The 22,390-nt window shown below is 42.7% G+C and overlaps 1 protein-coding gene across 1 annotated transcript in view; it reads right to left on the bottom strand.

Annotated features, from left to right (window-relative positions):
* The window catches only part of LOC119656503 (guanylate cyclase 32E), a 211,198-nt gene that overhangs the window by 19,832 nt on the left and 168,976 nt on the right, over nucleotides 1-22,390 (bottom strand). The window contains exons 10-12 of the mRNA XM_038062844.1: nucleotides 2,795-2,976; nucleotides 2,594-2,705; nucleotides 2,466-2,532 (exon numbers count right to left, since the gene is read on the bottom strand). Of these exons, the coding sequence (XP_037918772.1) occupies nucleotides 2,466-2,532; nucleotides 2,594-2,705; nucleotides 2,795-2,976 (361 nt within the window). The remainder of the gene's footprint in view (nucleotides 1-2,465; nucleotides 2,533-2,593; nucleotides 2,706-2,794; nucleotides 2,977-22,390) is intronic.

The raw sequence follows: 22,390 nt of genomic DNA, 5'->3' as shown, positions 1-22,390 counted from the left end.
CTCATTTAAGGGTGGTAAGGGACAGTATGCCTTTGGGGTATATACCGAGCGCATGGAGACGGGAGTAATCTTTATTCCAAAAGCGGATAAAAAGGATCCCTTTCACAATAAATCTTTCATACGAATTTGTTGGCCATCATTCAGAGAGAAAGTCAAAGACAACTGGACTAGGGATCACTAATAAGTGTTTCAGGAAGGCTGTGCATAAACTCAACCAAGACCAACAGTGTAGCATTCATTAGGAAACGCAAGCTTGATCACTTGAGAGCCATGGAAGTGAAACGAGTAACAGAGGTCAAATATTTGAGAATCACACTAGACCTAAAACTACTCTACTGTGTCTCCTACACATGTTGAAAACATTTGTCGAAAAGCTGTAGGGGCTCTGAGTGTGAGTTGCAGATCCATAGCGAAAACTGGCAATGTACTTTGAAAGTTCCACACAGGATAAGCAATATTATGGCCAATGGTTACTTATGAGGCCGTAATCTGGCCAGACAGTTGGGCATCGCTAGGGATCTATTTGGGATTGACTCTTCATCTGCACATACAAATGGAGGCAAGGAGGACGATTTTCAGAATGTCGGGGAGTATCAGTAAGGAGTGAACTAGTGCAGAAGTAGCATGACAACAAGGTTTCATTTTGATAAGGAGAGAGAAGAAATGAGCGCCGGGATTATTGCTCTAAGGAAAATATACTTTGTACCATTGGTAAGCATACCAAGATATTCCAGACGGAAATACACCTATGCGCTATAAATAGATGTGTCTCATTCAACCTCAAAAGGAACTATTGGAGGGAGGACATTGTTATTTTAACTTAGAGTCAAGTAGTTATTAAGGCACTTAGGACCTATCAGGTAAATCCCAAACTGATATGGAGATGCCTTAATGGACTAAACACCTTCGGTTCGCTCAATAAAGAATACCGCGATCGTCGTAGTAGCCTTAAGAAAACCATATTGGAGAGTAAACGGACTTGGTACAGGCAGTTGCGCCTTGAAATACGATTCAGTGAGGGGCCAAAATTATCACAAGTGATGTGTCGGCGACTCTTGTTCCAAACAATCGCAGTTCTCTTCCCACAGTACGGAGAAAGTGGACCTCAGCCAACGGTTCAACAGGCCGTCTTCTTGATCCCCGGGGTGACCAAGGAGGAACTACGACTATACGATTCCGAACTCATAAGTACATTTGAATCATGGTGGAAGGAGGAGGAGCCGAAAGAAAACTTTGTGACAACTTAAAATTTTAAAAGGTTTGGTGCTGTGGAACAAAATGTATAGTGCAATTTAAGTCACTTGGCTACTGCGGCGGGCAAGAGTGGTTTTCTTTTCGAAAGGGGGCAAACAAGATTCTTTTCATTATAAATCTTCCAGGCCACCTTGCCGATAATAGTAGAGAAAGTCCTCGACAACTACATTTGAGCTAACGTTCTAACACACCATTTTTTGCAATCATGCCAACCAATATACTGGAGGAAGATCAACTGAACTGTTCTTTGTTAGTTGCTATTACCAACAATAGATTATCTAGTATTATACATACTTAACGCTACTTACATTAAATCCTAATTGACACCCCTAGTTAAGGCACTAAAATTTTATCAGGTGAACACTAAATTGGTGTGGGATCGTAGAATAAGGTTTAGATACTCTGTTTTCCAGGCTCTTTTGGGCTCTATTCAGCAGTCCCAGAACCCTCTGAGTTGCGTGTGGTGGAAAGAAGGGAAATAATTGAGGGAGCTATATTGCGCGGACTTATCAGGAATGGTACAGTCAAGAATCTTAATGGGAACATTTGACCCAATACGCGGGCTGGATTGTTTGATCCTTCCCAAAAGAGCTTGAGGACTGATTGAAATACTATAGTTATGGCAGGCGAAAATCCTTATTTTGGATGTGATCAAGGCGTGTTACGCCACTAGTACAACGCAACATATTCGTCTCCATTACCGCAACACGCTGTTCATTGTCTTTTATAGTCGGCCAACACTCAGAACCATACAGGACGATACGGCGGACGATATTCCGGTAAATATTAAATTTAAGATGATGTTGATACGTCGATCACAAAGAACGTCAATTATGGAACGAATTTTCATCCAGGTTGCGCTAATGTGGCCGAAACAACGGTTATTTGATGCCCTGGATGGTGATTTAAGAGCCTCGCGACTACATCCAGATTAGGGCTTTGATAAAAAAAAATTGCGCAACCGATCACGACGAGTCGACCCCGCTTGTGAACGGGACAAAGGCTAAAGAAAAAGAAGACCGCTACTAATCCGTAAATGGCCGACAAAGATAGTACGGTGCAATTATAAACAGGATCCTTATTTGAATGACTGGATATGTATATTGTATTCATTTTATAAGTTTTTGGGTCCGAACATATCAGTCATACTTTTTCAGATGCGTTAAGACAATTTGCAGAGCAAGGTTAAGTTAGGGATTATAAATACTTACCAATGGTAGTGTAAGCTCTCTTGGAGGTATCGCCACCTGTTGTAAGACTATGTCTACAAGTTTGAATCTGGCGGGAAATCTAAATTTTAAATTTATAACTTTCATTTAGCCTTAAAAGGTCTTCTCACCAAGTTCTTACTCCTTCCTCCAAGTTCGTTATTTTCGACATTAATCAACGTTACTTCCTTCATATCGACCTTCCAGAGTAAACATGCCAAAGTTTGTTCATATCGATAGTGCCTGTAAATACCCCGAGAATGACCGGAAAAATAAATAAATGGAATCTTTTTTCAGTATATTCACATATCGTAAATGAATGCTTTAACTACTTAATCAACAGGACTACAGCGACAGTCGCAAATAGCGAGACTAATGTTCCAGCCAGCACGTAACGTAAATCCAATTTCCTGGGCTTACACAGTTCGCCAAAGAATCCACATAATGGTTCGGCTTGAGGCGGTCGTCCTTTTAGCCAACGAATCTGTCGATCTGCTTTTATGTAACGAAATTCCTGGGGAAAGTGAAAAGAACTACGTGGAGTCGTCTATGCTACACATATTAAAGTTTTTTCAAGGGAAGTGTGTAATCATTTTAACGAGTGTTGCATCACGGGTAGAAAATGGAAAGTTCCCTAAGTAAATAAAAAGGAAGTTTTAATTTTGTTATATTCGCCCATTAGTTTTTATTATCTTTCACTTCAAGTTACGTAGCCTAACTATGTAGACTTTAGTTAAAAACTTCTTATATTCATTTAATTGGAGTACGGTGTATTTGAGAATGATAGAACAGTCGTTTCGTGGTGTTGTTTTTAAATTTTGCGTTGGGATCGTTACCGTTTGTTTGCTCTTAATTATAAAGTTTTGAATCTAATTATAACAACAAGCTTAGAATGAAGAGCGTTATTACTCATATACTGCTCTAAATATATATGCAAGTAACAACAGGATACATGAATATGTAATTACCAAAGGATAAATCATCAAACAATATTTTGATGCACTTGTCGCTGCCTTTGAGTCAGAAAATCGTTTACAAATTCAACTCAACAACTAAAAATTATGAATAAATAATTGAATTCAATACACTATAATTTCCATTTACACTAAATTTGAAATGAAATATGTAAATGGACTGCTGTACGCAGGAAATTCAATTATTTACTCACGTTCTGGTGATTATGTTTCATATTGTTTGCAAGTTGATGGGTTCATTGTCCAGATAAACAGGATAAAAGGCGCAATCACAAGTTTATGAAATTCAATGAAAAGGAGGTGAAGAACTAAGATGAACTACGCACAGCAAAACAGCTTCTCCAAGCCAATGTAACATCAGCCAAATAGCATAGGCAGCATTTATAATTCTTCTAAATCTCCAGACAAAAATTGTTATCAGTAAAGTTAACGAAAAAAGGACCTACCGCGGACATAATGAGAAAATAGCGGGTACTGACGCGATACTACCATAAACTTCAATCATAACCCATACTTCCACAATTATGGAAAATCTTTTCAGCTAGACTTCAATGGGAGTATTTTCAGGTCTAGATTTTATTTGTAGGATAGGATCTTACTACTACACTAAGAGTTTCGAAAACATGAATATGGGAACTAAGAATTTGATATATTGTTATGGTATCCTTGCCGCAACTGGTTGATCCCGATTTACGGGCTAGAGCAGCGTGAGGCGCTGTAGCTTTAGCCAGGTGCGGTGGTATACACGGGATCAGGGGCGAGCAGCTAGATAGCTCTAACTCGTGCAGCGTGAGCGCTGTAGCACTGGCCTGACCCGTGGGCAAGGTGGAGAAGCTAGGAAGCTATACTCCTAATTCCAATCTAGGAGAAGTTGAAAAGCTATACTCCTTTTGAGTAGCAAAAATGCTGGAAGTCAGTTAGATATGGAATGAATTTTATTTGTGAATTCTCGCCTTTTATACAATTTCAAATTCTTACGGGACTAATTTTTTACCTACCTAAATTATTATTTCTAGTTTACGGTGTCATTAGTGCAAGTGCACGGATCATTGTGCATTGCTATAGTACATTTTATTGGTACAATTGTACTATGAATTCATATTCTGTTAATAAGCTTATGATTTTTAATTTATTATTATTATGTGTCATAACACCTTCCCCTTAAAAAAATGATTTGCGAATCATTTTGTTGTTACTAATCTAATCTAATTTAAGAGATTACTCTAACAATATTTTTAAAGTATAATTTACAATTTTCCTTACATCTATGCTTTTAATTCAGTTTGTTTTTCTTAATCTATTTTTGTGCACTTTTATAGTGTTTTTCTCCGACTTCGAATTCAACCGCAACTTTAAGTTGCAATTGAGGCAAGTATTTTAAAGGCCAAGCCAAATTCATGTTCCTCCTCGAAAAAAAACCTATGGAAGTTATGGTTGCCACTCGTAAGGAAAACTTACACTTAGTGCAGTTGGTGCAGTCAGCTAAAAACGAGATTATAACTTCCTTAATGGAAGAAATTGAAAGAACATCTGTCCTCAAACAAAGCAAAGCCTGTGGTGTTTGTGGTTTCACGGAATACAAACTCTTTTCTTTTTCCGTTTTCTGGGATCGAAACGCTTAGGAAATTCATTAAACTGAATGCTGTATTTTCCCTTTTTAAGGCTTTATGGAAAGAAACTTTACTAAAATCGATTCACTATATATTATATTTGCCTGCCTGCCTGTCTGTCACAAGCACTTTTTTCAGAAATGATTACACTTATTGACACGAAATTTTGTGTAAAGTTTGAGGTAGTGGACCACCATGCATGCAGTGGATTACATTGCTCCGCGTTGAACTTAAGGGGGGTCCCCATACATTCAAAAGGGGATGGGGTGAATTTTTTTCACCGAATGTCCATGTGGGGTATCAGATGACTAAAATACTCAGTCGTGATATCTGCTCAAATTAAGTTATTAGTAGTACACTTTTATGCAGGAGTAGCTTAAAAATCCAAACTCACAGAAGTTAGAAAACTTTGGAAATTAGAACAAGCAATTCATTTACATGTGCCGTTCGCTTTATAATTAGAATTATCATCATCAACGGTACAACAACCGGTATCCGGTTTAGTCTTGCCTTAATAAGGAACTCCAGACATCTCGGTTTTGCGCCGAGGTCTACCAATTCCATATCCCAAAAAGCTGTCTGGCGTCCTGACCTACGCCATCACTCCATCTCAGGCAGGGTCTGCCTAGTCTTCTTTTTCTACCATAGATATTGCCATTAAGACTTTCCGGGCTGGGTCATCCTAATCCATACGGATTAAATGACGCGCCCACGGTAACCTATTGAGCCAGATTTTATTCACAACTTGACGGTCATGGTATCACTCATAGCTTTCGTCCGAGGAATACATGAGGACTGGCAAGATCATAGTCTTGTAGAGTAAGAGCTTTGAAACAGTAGTGAGATGTTTCGAGCGGAAAAGTTTTTGTAAGTTGAAATAGGTTCTGTTGGCTGGAACAACCGTGCGCGGATTTCATAGTCGTAGCTATTATCGGTTGTGATTTTGGACCTCAGATAGGAGAAATTATCAACGGTCTTAAAGTTGTAGTCTGCTATCTTTATTCTTCTTGTTTGACCAGTGTGGTTTGATGTTGCATTTGTGCATTGACTTTAGCATCACGGATCACTTTCTCCAGGGCCAGGTTAAAGAAGACGCATGATAGAGTATCTCCTTGTCGTAGATCGTTGTTTATGTCGAATGGTCTTAAGAGTGATCCCGCTGCTTTTATTTGGCCTCGCACATTGGTCAGGGTCAGCCTAGTCAGGTAGGGTAGGTAGGTATCAGTGGCCGCTCCGAGGAGCCCAATTAGCGCTTTGGTGCGCCGTTTTGATGCCACAAACTCCTAAGACCGTGACTGTTGTTATAGGAACAGGGAAGCGGAGTCCAGCCGGCTCGGATCTTCAGAGCCAGCCCGTAGCATTCACGAAGGAAAGCAGCTCTCCGACCCTGTAACTAGAAATCTCACTGAGGTCCCCCAGTGTCCGCAGCCTGACTCGAGCCAGAGCCGGGCAATCGCAGAGAAAGTGCATGAGGGTTTCCCTTCCTTCTCCGCAGCTTCGGCAATGCGTGTTGTAGGGTAAGCCGAGCCTAGCGGCATGGTCCCCTATGGGCCAGTGCCCCGTGCAGACCGCCGTAATCTTGAACGCATTTGCACGCGTCTGGCACAGGAGCTCTCGTGATCGGGCTATGTTATAAGCGGGCCAAATTCTCCTTGATTTGGCACAGCTTGTAAGCCTTCGCCACCTCAGGCCCGCGGCTGCTAGGTAGTGCGAGTAGACTCGGCCCCCGACAGCTGCCAGCGGAACACCGACTGTGTTCCCCGAGGGGCTGCCAAGAGCAGAGCTTTGCCTGGCCAATCCGTCAGCCCGCTCATTCCCTTCTATGTTCCTATGCCCGGGAACCCAGAGGAGAGTTATCTTGAGCGTGCCGCCCAGATGGTTAAGCGGGTCTCTGCACTGCCCCACCAACCGGGAAGATGTCGTCGTTGAGTACAAGGCCTTGATGGCCGCTTGGCTGTCGGTCGGAATGGCTATGTTACGCTTGGGGCTCGAATCACGCTCCAGCCATCGACAGACTTCCAATATCGCCAGTACTTCCGCCTGGAATACACTGGTGAAACCTGGGAGACCATACGACTTGGACACACCGTGTGTATTCGAGAAAACCCCCGCGCCGACTCCATACGCCATCTTTGATCCGTCCGTAAAGAATACCGTGTCATAGTCTTGCAACACGCCGCCGGTCTTCCACTTTGCCCTGGTTGGAAGGTCCACAGCAAAGTTTCTCGTGAAGTTCAGCTTGCGTGTGACATAGTCCATGGGGGATGCTCAGATTTCTCGAGGTATTTCATCTAGAATGTTGCTGTGGCCGTAGGACTTCGCTGCCCAGCATCCGGACTCACGTAGTCTGACGGCACTGCACGCTGCAACATATTTGATGTGGAGGTCAAGGGGGAGGAGATGCAGGAGTACATTGAGAGCATCTGCCTGGCAAGACTGCAGAGCCCTCGTAGCACCTGCACACGCGGTTCTTTGAATCCTATTAAGCATCGTTCTATTGTATTTCTTCTTCAAAGCCTGCCACCATACAATAGATCCGTACGTCAGGATCGGACGCACTACAGCGGTGTACATCCAGAGAACCATCCTCGGCCGGAGACCCCATTTCTTGGCAAAGGTTCTCTTACAGGCATAGAAGGCTATACAGGCCTTCTTAACCCTCAGTTCTATGTTCAACCTCCAATTTAGCTTAGGATCCAGGATTACACCCAGATACTTCACATTAGAGGAAAATGCCTAGTCAGTCTTATCAATTTCATTGGGATACCGAATTCTCTCATAGCCGTGTACAATTTTACCCTGGCTATGCTATCATAGGCGGCTTTAGAGTCAATGAATAGATGATGCAACTGATGTTCATATTCCAACAGTTTTTCCATTGCTTGCCGCACAGAGAAAATCTGATCTGTTGCTGATTTGCCTGGAGTGAAGCCTCTTTGATAAGGGCCAATGATGTTCTGGGCGTATGGGGCGTCTGGAGAGGCTCAAGTTTGTGTGTGGACCATTTTCCGCGCAAAACATGTACTTCCAATAACCATTTCGTATGACACTGCTAATTGAATAATCCGCGGTCTGTTATCATTTGCATTTTTATGTAAATTAGCTCCGTCCCTACTTGGCTGTTGAAATCCCCAAGTATGATTTTGATATCATATCTGGGACAGGCTTCGAGGGTTCGTTCTACTGCCTCGTAGAAGGTATCCTTCTCCGACTCTGCAGTTTCCTCTGTAGGGGTGTGAACGGAAATGAGGCTTATATTTCTAAACTTGCCTCGCAAGCGCTGGATGCATAGCGGTTTGCTAGTGTTTTCAATGATGATTTCATGATTTTTGTAGGAAATAGCAAAAACTTAAGTCAAAGAATGGAATTATGTGGTTATGGGCAAAAAGTTAAATTCCTAGCTGCGAGGAGGTGAACATGCGGGTCTCCTATGCATAGAAAATTAGTTTTGCTAATGGCTTATTTAGCTGGACTAAGCAGGACTATTTCTCAGCGACGGAAATGATTGCCACATAAAATGTAAGAGACAAAGCCGTCAGCTTATACGCAAAACCTGTCAATCTAAAATAAGCGATTCTTTTCCCTTTTCAAAGTGATACCCATGTGAACTCACATCTATCACGAGGTCGTGCAGACATTTTCAAAGTTTAAATTTGGGTAATCCTTTCGTGAGTGCATGGGCAGACATTTCCTTCATCCTGTAATACTTTATCTGGATTCTTCTGCAAATATGCATGAGATGTGTACCGTTACGGCTGCTAGAGAGAGTATCAATCTCTTCAAACAATTGTTTCCTTGATTCCAAAGAAATGCAAAGCCAACTCATCCTGACAATATACCCACTGCCATTAAATGTGAAATAAATCATTAACAAGTCGGGAAACCGGAAACTAGACGCGTCAGGCATGCAACGTTCTGTTTGTTTCCTACGTAAGTATGGTTGAGTGCAGAATTATCACATTTGTAGGTAGCATATTTAGCGCTACACCTGAGGTCGTTTTGAAATATTTACCCCTGAAAGTGAAATAGTTCTCACTCATGCAGAGGGAAGCCAACCTCGCATATTGTTTGGCCTTTTTCCTCCATTCTGGGGTCGAGCCAAACCGTAATAGCCACTCTTCAAATTTTGTTATGGCTTCTCTTACAGGCGTGTTTGGGAATAGAGCTTTGACGTCAAATGACACTAGTCGTTCATTATCCGCCAAAGTCCCCACTGCACTCAATCTCTCAATCAATTCTTTTGAGTTTTTTACGGATTGGTTTCCGTTAATGGATCCCAATTTTTGGCATTCATCGACCAACCATTTAGCGATGTTGTACGTAGGGGAGTTTGAATCTGCAATGATCTCCCTCATCTCATTGCCTGGTTTATGAATTTTAGGTTGGCATCTAATTCTAGGTAACGAGGGGTTTGGCATCCGCAGCCTGGTGGGATTACCAACCACTAGAGAGCATTCTTTGAGGGCCTTCTCCACTCTTTTTATAGAGCCTGGTAGCGGGTCATTCCTAAGTTCGAAATAGTTTCCACCAGTCAACTTTTCCATAACAAGGTTATCGTAATGTTGCTTGTCCATAATTACGATCATGTTGCCCTTATCCGCTTTTAAGTAATATACCGGCTTCTTCTTCAGTTCTCGTACGATCTTGATTTCACGCTGGTTAGCGGACTTCCGAATCCTGTTCTGGTGAGCCATGGCTTTTGACATTTCATGCCGGATTTCATCCTTTGCTTCATTGCCCATGAATTTTATAGTTCCTTCTACATCTACTACAGTGTGCTCAACTGGCAGGTCGGTTTTTACCGCGTAGTTCCAACCCTTGTTTAGGAGATCCATTTCATCCTTGTTGAAACTAGTAGAGGATTTGTTAATAACTTGATTAGGAATAGTACTTACCGTTGGTTTTTCATGACTAGTGTGCGGGGAGTTTTTTATCAATAAGCTGAGCTTTTTCCTTAGCAAAGTCCGCTTGCGTTCCTTTTCACATTCGTAACCCCTTTGAATTTTGAAGAAAGTAGATTCCGCACAGTTTTCTGTTGCTGCTAATTGCAAGTGCGCATTATATGCCTTCAGTGTGGTAGAGGCTAATTTTGCATGAAGCTTTTTAACACTAGTCCTAATTAAGGTTTCTTCTACTGATTTAGTAAGATTAGAGGGTAAACTTAAACCTGACTTAATACTAACCACATGGGACTTAGGCGTGACACCATACTTCAAGCATAGTTTGAGAAATTTGATGTCTTCACCGAGTGCAGCCATGCTTTTTTTATATTTGAGCAAACTATTAAAAACCGCTTGAGGCTTGACGGCCATGTTAATCAGAGTTTTATTATTTCAATTAATTAATCGTTGGAAACACCGCATAATTTCACTCTGATTAACTAAGAACCTTACTTTTGCTTAACTTAGATTTCACTTCTTTACTTCGTGACAACGACCCATAACCTGGCTCCAAGGATCATGAACTAAGATTCAACGCACCATTAATCAAATTGAGAAAAATTATTTAAACTGGTTAATACCACAAACAAGAACGTCACAGCGAGGCCCGATGTTAAAAAAGTTGCAATTATGTATAAGAAGTTAAAATTAGTCAAAACATGTTTTTAAATTTTCGAGCTGGTAGTGTTTATTCCAAATTTACTGCGAACTCACCTTAAGTTCATACAAGATTCGTAAGTTTTTGCAGTAATTGGCTCTACATATTGGAGGAAATTCTCCTGTTATTAACATAGTTAAGGTAAACCAAAGTTGCCCCTTAAACGTCAAATTATTGTTCCCTAAGATACAGGGTGCGACAGCATAACTTTCTTTTTTCAAAACTCAATAAAAACTAGTGTATGCATCGGAAAATATTTATTTATTTTTTATAATGTCTAAAGTTTTTATTTACATTGTTTTGAAGATCAAATCTGTTAGGTGACGTCCCCCATTCTCCATACATTGCGTAAACCGATTTCTGGCGTTTGTTATGACTCTTGTTAGCATAGCAGGTGTTATGTTAGCAATTTCTTCTTGGATGTTGGTCTTCAAATCTTGTAGGGTTCTTGGACGGTTCACATAAACACGGGATTTCAAAAAACCCCATAGAAAAAAATCACAAGGGGACAGATCGGGAGAGCGTGCCGGCCATTCCAAATCGCCTCTAATTGAGATAAGGCGCTCTGGAAAGTGTTCCCTCAAAACAGCCATCGATGCTCTTGAAGTGTGTGCCGTTGCACCGTCTTGTTGGAACCAAGTGTCCCCCAAATCCAAATTTTCTAGCCGTGGGAAAAAAATTCTGTAGCATGTTTACATACCAGTCCGAATTCACTGTCACTGTAACCTCATTTTCCTCAAAAAACCAGGGACCAATAATTCCAGCTGAGGAAATTGCACACCACACTGTGATTTTGGGTGAATGCAAAGGCTTTTGATGCAATTCTCGAGGGTTGGTGTCAGCCCAGTAGCGCATGTTTTGTTTGTTAACCGACCCACACAAATGAAAATGGGCTTCATCGCTAAAAAAAACAATAGCACCCTCGGGAACGACATCAAGAAGAAGCTCACACGCGTTCATCCGAGAATTGAAGTCACATTCTGAAAGTTCATGCACTATCGCCATCTTATAGGGATGAAAATGAAGATCATCACGAAGAATTCTTCTCACAGAACGATCGGATAGTCGAAGGGCAGATGCGTGTTTGCGCGCAGAACGCCGTGGCGATCGCAACATTGACGCTCTCACTGCTTCAATGCTCTCAGGTGATCTAACGGGCCGAGGGACTCTAGTTCTTCCTTTTGTCGCACTTGCAATTTGTCTGAATGTGGTGACCCATGTAACAATTGATTTGCGGTCTGGGACGGGAGCCAACGGGGCTAAATTAAAGCGATTCCGAAATGCACGCTGTGTTGCAATAACCGAACATCCGCTTGAAAGGTAAACCTCAACGGCAAAGGCACGCTCCTCACTATTCCAACGCATGATGGGGACTGAACCGTATCGGGACAAAACTTTACAGTATCCCCTCTTGAACGAGACCACTAGCGCTCCGCTGCGACATCAACTAACTGAGTGGCGCGCATTTTAAAAAAGGAAGTTATGCTGCTGTTCAGTACTCGTCGAATCCCTTTTCTTCACCGTCCAGCTGAGGTTTCCGCTGAGGTTTGGGACGAATTCTAAAGAGCTTGTATAGAATTCTCGGAAATGGGCCCATTGCATAGATGAGGTATTCCTAGGTCCTATGCGTCTCCAGCAGCTCCGAGAATTATATCTCAAATCAATGATGAGGTTGCATCTCAGCTTTGTGGTGATATGTCGCTGGTGCAACTATAATCACTTCTGTAGTATGGTGTAGTTACGACTGTCAGATTGCATGGGCAGAATATTGTGGTTGACTTTGGGGGTCACCCGCCAAGCTCGAAGAACTGGAGGGGCCCTGGTCTGGATCGAGTGCAGAATTTCTGGTATAAAGAATAAAAACCGACTATGTATGCTCAGTCGGTTGGCACATAGGGTAAATTAGGTCACTATTCGGCCGGAGGAATTTCCACCTTTCCTCACAGCGGGAATTACCTGCCTTGTCCTTAAAAAGGACAAGGTACGGGACCCCGCAAACTCAAGATCGATTATTTGCTTACCAACCATCTACAAATTCGTAACGTCCATTATTAGTGGAAGGGTCAATGCGAACCTCGAGACCAACAACATTCCGTCCGAGGAGCAGCAGGGCTTCCGAGTCGGTTGAAGGGGTTGTAAAGAACAACTCATTATCGACTCGGTAGTTTTTAAGGTTTTGTGTAAAACAAAACCTTATTAAAATTGGTTTACTGTCTGCCAGTTCATCTATCTATCTGTCTTTTTTTATGGATGGAGGTGGAAGATACTGCCGCGACAAGTTGCAGCAGTGTGTGCGATTCTCATCCACTAAAACCACCCCCACTTTTTTCTTCCTCCTTCACCGCAGAACCACCGCAAAGCATTACTTTGCGGGGTGGACTGCGTTTTAAGCGACCAAACCTTCCGTTCTTCGTGTTCTCCTTGCGCGCTTCGCTTTTCCAAGCTCCTCCTGTATCCTTTTGACTGCGGATTTACCATACACCAGTTTCCCTTCGACTTCAACATTTCCCCGACGATGTTCTGCGGGCTTAGGTTGATTTTCAGAGAGTCTTCCAGGCTTCTTCTCTTTGAGTAAAATCTTGGACAGTGGAACATAACATGCTTCGGGTCCTCAGGTGTGCAACCACATTCAGGACAAAAGGGAGAATCATCTAGTTTGAACTAGTGCATATACTTCCTGTAACTATTATGACCTGACAGGAATTGCGTCAGATGATAGTTAATTTCGCCTTGTGGTCGCTGGATCCACTCCTCAATAAGGAGAATCAAAGTGTAGGTCCAGCGTTGGTGAATTGCGGGAAACGCTCGACGAATCTCTGGTGCAACAAGGGGCGGTAAGATATCGTACCCGCTCTCGCCGTTATTTCGTAGTAGGAGCGGATGATGAAGAGGTTCATTTCTTCAGTCCATTTCATCCGCTTCCTACGCGGATCTGCTGAAGTGGTCGCCACAGCTGCAGCAGGCGAAGCTATGCTCTTGGTCGTCGTGGCACCTAGACGTCGAACCGTCCCACGACTAGCGGTTTCGACGCCGTGCTCTCCATTACGAGAGCCCAACCCAGTCACCAAGTCAGACGACTCGCGCCGATTATCCGTACCGGACCCCAAATTTCTTCTTCTTCTCATTTTTGGTGGTGCATTTTATCTCTAGCAAGACTGCAAAGTTCCTGCACTTTCCTCACCTACCCCCTGAGACGCTACGGTAGAGTACAGCCAATCATACTGATGCTATTCATCCCTCTTCCTTTCACACCCGGGCTTGGGACCGGCTACCGGCTATTATTATTATTATTCAGAACAGCATCCAGACCGAGTGCTTTGTTATCATCAATTCTCCAGCAAACTTGCGCAGGTTCCTTCACAGTTACCGCAGGTATGGTGTGGACGTCCAAAACTTGCTTGTGGTGTTTGCGCTCTTCTTTATCCGGGACGAAGAACGATACGATTTCGAGCAGAAGATGCGGGTAGGTCAGTTGTGGTGTTCGCCCTCGCATCTTCTTCATAACCATCCTGTACGCTGTTCCCCAGGGACTTTGGTCTACCTCTGCGCAAAGTTCGTTGAAGCATTCTCGCTTGCTGGTCCGTATAGCCTACTTAAGCCTACGACTGCCCAATTTACGGTCCACGCGCTGAAATCACCCGCTATGATCTTGGAGTTTCGACTTCCTGCATCCAAGACTAGCATATCTAGCCTTCCTTCGAATTCTGCTGTCGTCGTGCTTGGTGGATCATAACAACTATATATGTAAATACCAGCTATTTTCCTAGAGCGGATCGATGAATGGAAATCGACGGCAGTACACGGTAAGCACATGAATTGTCTTTGACAGGCATTTGTTGATTTGCTTTTGTCCAACAGATGGCTGTGCGCCGGGGAGTTCTTTGCTGATCCGAAGGGGTTTATGTGTGCCATTCAGAACGGCATGTACTGCAGTATGTATTGGGACTGGCAAGCTCTAACTAATTGCCACATACTACACAACAAGCCTGACATGAGTTGACAAGACGGCTCGCTCCGTGTATATTATTCATGTTGCTATTCCCCCATGTCTGTCTGTCTGTCACACGCATTTTTCTCGGGGATTGTTGCAGCGACTGACACCAAATTTGGTAGAAAGGTGGGAACTGTGAACGCTCACGTATACAGTGGGTTACATCCTTTTACGTCGAATTTAAGAGGACGTCCCCATACATGCAAAAGGGGGTGTACATTTTTTTTTCATCAAATATAGTCATGTGGGATATGAAATGAAAAGGCTCGATTAGTATTTTCTGACTTAATTTTGACGTTTGTTGAAAAGATGGGCAGTGCGAGGGGTCGAAAGTGAACATTTCTTTAACGGATCCATTCTCAGAAATTAACTAATCGAAAGATTTGAAAAAAATCGTGAGGCTGCTATATAGTGCTTAGGCTCCGAAATACACCTTTCTCGCTTCCCCTGCCTCTCAATCTGGGCTGAATCCGCCCCGCTAAGTGGTAAACTGCATTTCAGTTTTCTTGGTATACAAATATTTCTCCAATTAGGCTTACCGGTATTATTGTTCTTCCCAATGATTCTTGCTTTCCTCTGCAAATTCAGAACAATGGATGAAGACTTTCTCCTCCGGAATACAGTCACAGCTGTGAAATGAGCTGTCCAGTTTAAACCATGCCTCGTAAGAAACTGCAGGACATTATAGTTTTCTCATCAAGTGCCCATATATTGATGTTAGTAATCAGTCTATAGCTCAATCGACCCTCTTCCACCCTTTCCGCTCAGAACAATTTGAAATGCAAAGTGGAGTCCGCCAATGATGCATCTTACAATACCACCGATATTGATTCTTCTTGTTATCGATGCTGTTCTGTATGCTGCTTGCTCGAAGGACGTGGAAAAGTTCAATGGATCATGACATTTTTTTTCTCTTACTTCTCTTGGCCAAATAACTCTGGATTTAGAAAGGAAGGCAAGTAGAGTCGGACTGAATATTGCATTGCTTGCATTCTTCATACCTGAATAAGTGCAGCACAGAAAAGTCGTTGATTGATTTATCTATCTGAAAAGCCCGCTTTCTGCCGACGGCGGCATCAAACTGGACGTCGCTCGATCCATTAATAGCAGACGCCTTCTCTAAAATCTGGAAATTCAGTTATCTCAACAACAAAATCAAGTTGAGACTGTTCTGTGTTAGTGTTTTTTTCTGTGTTGCCATATGAGGGTAGTACCTAGGATGTGACTACCACTGTTATTCAATAGCTCCAAGTCTTTGAACCCCTGTCTGCGACGCACGATCGGAATATACTGGCCTGATACTATTTCGAATACAAAACTTGGTCGGTGCACAGAAATGTCTCACATGGGCGATATAATTGGATGGAAGTAGCAGTGGATAGGTCACACATGAAGAAGGAGTGACAATTTCATTGCTGGCTATGCCATACAGTGGAATACACTTTCCCAAATTGATCGACGACTGGGTTGCCCCAAGAACACTTGACACAGAACAGTAGGTTTTCGGAAAGTCGTTGGGAGAATTGAGGCGCATGGGAGTGGTCGACATGTTAAATAAAAACGTGAATGACAACCATATAACTCAGAGATAAGTATGCGTTGAAGCAGGTACCGATTATTAACTGACGGGAGAAGAAATGAATGGTTGGCCCAAGGAGGTGTTCTATTGTTAGTATGATTCAATAATATGTGAACTGCAAAATCTGTAATACATCCCCAAATTTATGTAGGTGATCAAGATCTCGGAACAAACGAAAATATACTTTGCGCCATTGATTTCATTGACAGTTTGTTTCAGACACCGGTTTTTAGTAAATTCAAATTTGGTATCGTATTATTTACAGAGAAGGAAGAAACTGAATGGAGTATAGTGGGGTTTTCTACACCAATGGTTCAAAAACAGAACAGGGCACTGTAGCACAATGTATTTATCGGGTAAAAGTGGGCAGTGTGATTTTTCCTTAGGATAGTATACAATATACAAATCTATGCGAACCTAACAGCAAAAGTCTACGCTGTTAACGGACGATTAAAGAACACGCGGGGGCTTTAGCGATATCCAAGTAACATTAAGAAATTGAGCTGTCCCTTGATCGCCTCGACATTTTTTCAGGAGTATAGATCCAGTTTGAATTCTGTATCAAGATCTAATACGGTGGAAATACTCTGGGTATCTGGTTACACTTCTGCCGAGAGGAATGAACCTTTGGATGACTTAGAAAAAGATGGTAGGTCCCAGTAGCCGGATAGCTCAGTGTTTCGAGTACGAGACTGTCGTACGGAATGTTGCGGCCGCTGGTGATTTATAGGGTACTGTTATCTTGAAGTGTATCGTTATGGTCTTGAATGAAGCTCTTGACAAAATTGGATTGTTATGCCAACGATTATTATTATTATTTGCTGGACTGGTATCAGCAATTAGAGTTTCAGTGGCATTGGTAAATACTGCGACTGGAAATTAGAATCAGAAACAAATATTAGAAAATCTATCCTGTTAAATCTTCGGAAGATATGCAGAAATATTGTTGATATTATGACCGGTCTTAGCTAAATAGTTGGATAGAAAAGCAGTGTTACAAGAAGATACGTGCCCATCCTCTCACGAGAAAGTGGAATTTGTTTCCTATATGAATGGGGAGTGTAGTCCTGTATTCTGTTTTATTTGCCATCTCATAAACGTCATGGGAGCTGCGCCGTTTGTGTTTTTTCCGAGTAAATTCTCAAAAGTTCGCAGCTGAAGTATAGTAATGCTTCTATGAGCGGGTTCGTTGTCTACGAATATCATTGAATGGTGGATAAGGAGCTTCACTTTTTAAAAAATGAGACTAATAGCGCAAAAGCATTGAAACTTCTTCGTTGCCACGAACTTGTAAACACATTGAAGAAACCACGCTGTATGTAAAGGCGAGATTTGCTGCCCATAACTTAATTGAGCGATTGGGCCTTCTCCTGCTTTGGGGACGGTATTATTTATGCCCGTAATTCCGAAGATACATACATATATATATTGTTCGACAATGCAAAAGATTCAAACTGAAACTGTATGTTGAGGAGGGAGGAAGACCCAGACTTACGAACCAGTTCGGCTGGAGTGCTGGCATACATAAGAGGCTTTTTATTTAGTTCGTAGTTGGCTTTTCTTTTTTCCTCGCTTGAATTGTCAATTCCTGACTTTGTTTATAAGAAGGGAAGATGGACGTGGGTGTAAATATTCCTCGAAATGGTTTCAATGAAACTATTGAACCCTACGAAAAATAAATAATACCCTCGCATCTAAAGAGGTTGTGTTATCTCAACGAGATTTTTCCGAAACTTCGAAGAAACTCATCAAAAGATCAGGCACATATTAAAGTCAAATAGTTCTACTGTTTGAATTCGGAGCAGTTGGCAAAGGAATTCGACAATGAACCCAACAAACAATCATATGAGCTGTCCTGTCTGTACTAAACTAACATTTCGAGTACAAAGCTTGTGTTGTGGAAAGTTTTTGACTTCGCTAGAATGCTATGAAGCGAATTGCGAAAGGATATGCCACTATTAGCCTGAAGGGCACACGGCAAATACAAGTCAATGCAGAACACATTAGCTTTCAACGAATGTTTTAATGTTCTTCTACGAATATAGCTGACATCAGATACTACTAGCTACATTAGAAACAACAAGCTTTCCAAACTGCATTCTTTGTTTTCAAAATAAAGGAAATTCAACACGGAGAGAAGGCTTCGAAAGTACAGGAGTATCATTAAAAGTGACATCCTTTGATCTTCTGAAACGATTTCGGATAAACGTAATAAAGGTGATTTTCATGCGAAAATTGGGAATTCGTATAGTCTGCCAGGACGGTTTTCTCGAATGAACGGTAAAATTCTTTTATATTTGCAATGAAGGATATAAAGGCGGTAGTCCTACAATCACCTCTTTTCACTAGTTGAATGTAGATGCTCACATATCATTGTTACATTTCGAGCAGGTCGAAATGAAATGAAAAGTGGTTTCGTCGAAGCTCTTCATGACCGAAGCCAAATTGCCTTTGTATGTAAGATCCACTAAAATTCGACAAAAATTATTTAGATAATAAAGCATGGCAAGTTGCTGGTTGCTAGATTAATTATTTTTTTGGGATTGATTTGCTTAATGAATGAGGAATGAATTCATCTTTCTGGTGAAACATTTGATAGTGATGTTAAATCTTAGTTCTCGGGTCTTCTAAGGATCTAATCAGTTTCAGGAATTCTCGAAAATACGAGAGGACGTGTTACACCTCTTGTATTATATTATTGATCAAAGCAACAGTTGTTCATTGATTGACTCAGAGGTTTGAACTTAATTTTCGTGGTCTCTCATGGCCTTGGCGCCGTTTTCTGAAAGAAGTTTGATTGCCAGATTCGGATCAAAGGGCATTTTAATTGTGCTATATGCGCCAATGGAGATTTCTGGTACAGAAGATGAGTAAAAGCACACAATTTAGGAGAGAATTCCTAAAGATCGTATTGTGGTCGTGATGACACCACCTTCCTGGGCTATATGATGGGGAAGTATGATGCTGCTGACCATAACGACAACCGAAAAGGGTAAGTAGGCTTCTGCAACTTTCATTATCTCGTTGCGTGGTCATCGGTGATACACACTTCGAACGATAGGCCCGCCAACGTTAGCTGCTTTATCGACTGACCTTCAACAAGTATCTGGTGGTTTGTGTCCGGATAGTTGAGTGGTTAGAGCGCAAGGCTGTCGTACGGAAGGTCGCGGTTCAAGTCTCGCTGGTGGCAGTGGAATTTGTATCGTGATTTGACGTCGGACACCAGTCGACTCAGCTGTGAATGAGTACCTGAGTCAAATCAGGGTAATAATCTCGAGCGAGCGCAATGCTGACCACATTGCCTCCTAGTGTACCGTTACGGTCTTGAATGAAGTGCTCTAACACACTTCAAGGCCCTGATCCAACATGGATTGTTGCGCCAACGATTATTATTATTATTATTCAACAAGTATCTAATCAGATCTATCGTATCCTACCGGCTAGTATATTTAGTTTTCTTCTGAATGTACGTAACAGGTGGTTGTCGTCTATGGGTGAGAGAAACAACATAAACTCTAAACTGCTTACCCCAAAATATTGATAAGTACGACGCTTATAACGGTGTTTTTGTCTCTGGCTCCGATGAAGTTGAGAGCTCTGTTGATGGCTGCGAGGGGTTCAGTACGATATGAAAACATGCATTTGACAATTGCGGTCATAAAGGAAGCAGAAGCTACCCCAACTTGCAATGACTTTTGTAACTTATATTGCGAAATGAAAGAGCTTGCAGGTGGTTGTAAGCCTTTCCTATCCTTGTCACCAACTATGATGACCAGCTTCTTTGCTGGTTCAGTTCAGTTCTTCAAAGAGAAATGAAATTAACGTTGCCATCAATGTACTCATACAGAGTAAAGTTGTCAGCGATGACAGTCTCCTTGCGAAGTTTTTGGGTGCAGATTTTAGATTCTAGAACTGGATATTTGACACATTACCTCTGGTCAGGCCCATTTAGTGCAAGAACCGAACCCTGTAATTCAGGGAGCCTCAGCTTCCTCAGCATCTTTCCTATCAATCTCCTTTTTTTTCGCCTTAGGGATGCCTGCTCCATGTGTTCTCGATTATGGGATCCTGAGATACTTGACATCCCTCTATTGAAAGGTGCAGAAGAAAAAGGTGTGCCAGGTATTATTCACCATATCCTTGCAATAAATGCAGTCAGGCTACCCTGATTTCCGATTATGTTCAGGTTAGACTGAAAATACCCGTGTCCGATGTGCAGCTGGGTTAGGTAATAGTCAACGTCACCCTGCTTTCAATTCAACAACGGCCGTACGTCTTTGATGAGATGCTCGGTCCATCTTTCCTTAATTCTCCCAGCATTGCTGACATGCGCAGTGTGGGTGTTTTCGTCACAAGAGACTACTTCCTTATTTCTCTCGAGTTTTCTGAGGTATATAAACCTCCACTCAGCAGTATGAAGAGCGATTGGAATAACTCCTGCCATCACCATTACTGCTGGCTCCGAGACGGTACGATAAGTAGACACAACTCGCAAAGCCCCAAGCCGTTGTATTCGCGCTAGGCGCTGGCGGGACATCTTCCTACTGAGGGAGTCAGCCCATACTTCAGAACCATAACGAAGCGTGGGCTGGACCGCATTCATCAGAAAACGACGGCTAGTAGATAAGGGATCTCCTATATTGGGCACCAGCCGGCAAATCGCAAACATTCTAGCCGCAGCCGAGGTATTTCACCGCCAGCTTAGACAAGACCATTATTTCACCAATTTGAATAGGGAGGACTTCGTAGGGATCCTCTCGTTTGTCAGGATAATGACCTTTGTTTCCTCCAGAGCTAGGGAGAATCAACGTTCGAGCACAGAACCTGCCATAAGGTCAGCTGGGTTTCAACTGATCTACGCCGTATGAGCAATCAGATCGACCATTTCACGATCAGTAGTAAATTTAGGAGTTTTCTCCTGGTTGTGCGTAGCAAGAGAGGCGCTCACATCGGCCTCGAAAGGAATCACCATCTGATGGTCGCTTATGTATTGCGTCCGCCACTTCTTGCAGGGTTGGGGAGCTGCGACGCCCCAAGTTCAACATCGACCATTTGCACGACCCTGCTGGGGTTGGACAGTGAGAGAGCTATTTTGCTGATGGAGCAGCAGATCTACTGAGCAACGCACCTGAGAATAACGATGAGCATTGGGCCCCGGCGCTGCACAGGTTGGCAGTCACGCTCGGAATACGGAGTCGGGGAAGCGTATCCGGGTTGAAGGCTCTGCTGATCGCTTTTAGTGATAATGGGCATGTCGCGCTCGAACTCCGAGCGAAATCCCGAGAAGTTCAGCGTAGTACACTCCGTGACAAAAGAGAATTTGCTATTGCGCTGATTAAAGAGGCAGAAGATGCGGCAGATGGCAATGATTTCAGATGTGTATATCGCATCACGAAAGAGTTTGCATGTGGTCCCAAGTCTCTCCGTGGTCCTGTGAAGGATGTCACAGTCGACTTCTCACCCACGATGATGAGCAACTGAAGAGACGAAGGAACACTTCACTATGGTTCTTAACCGTATTACATCCCGTGAGGTTCCTCCTCCTGTAAATAAAATGGCTAACATGGTGTAACATGCGGATACAGACTGCTCCTCCAAGCAGAAGAGAAATCAAACGGAGTTAAGCTGCTGGGCTTGACGGTCTTCCCGTAGGGTTATTTACCACCGCACCTGCAGTTACTGCAGACCAGCTGCTTCCACTAGTACAGAAATATTGGAAATCCGAGACCTTTCCTAGAGAGTAGAAGAAGGGGATAATCCTTAAGGCTCCAAAAACGGATACACGTGTTGAGTGTGACAATTAGAGGGATATCTGCATGCTCCCTGCCATAGCAAAGATAATAGCTAAAATTAATGGAATGCATCAAAGGACATCCCAAATCGATAGAAAGCTGACTGGTTTCCGCTCCGGAACATCCTGCATTCACCACAATACCCTACGAAACATTTTGGAACAGTGCGCGGAATTTAGATCTTCTTAGATCTGCATCTGCTCTTCATCGATTTCGAGAAAACTTTCGAGGCAGGAGCTATTATCAGGTAAAATCCCGGAGAATTTTGAGGTCCAAAGCAGAGTTCGCCAGGGCTGCATCCTGTCACCGATATTAGTTCTACTTGTTATCGGGGACGTTCTTCATGCTGCTTTGTCCCGAGGACTTGGAGACATTCAATGGACT

Source organism: Hermetia illucens, chromosome 1 (genome assembly GCF_905115235.1).
Source record: "Hermetia illucens chromosome 1, iHerIll2.2.curated.20191125, whole genome shotgun sequence".
Lineage (NCBI taxonomy): Eukaryota > Metazoa > Arthropoda > Insecta > Diptera > Stratiomyidae > Hermetia > Hermetia illucens.
This window is presented reverse-complemented; position numbering and strand designations above follow the sequence as displayed.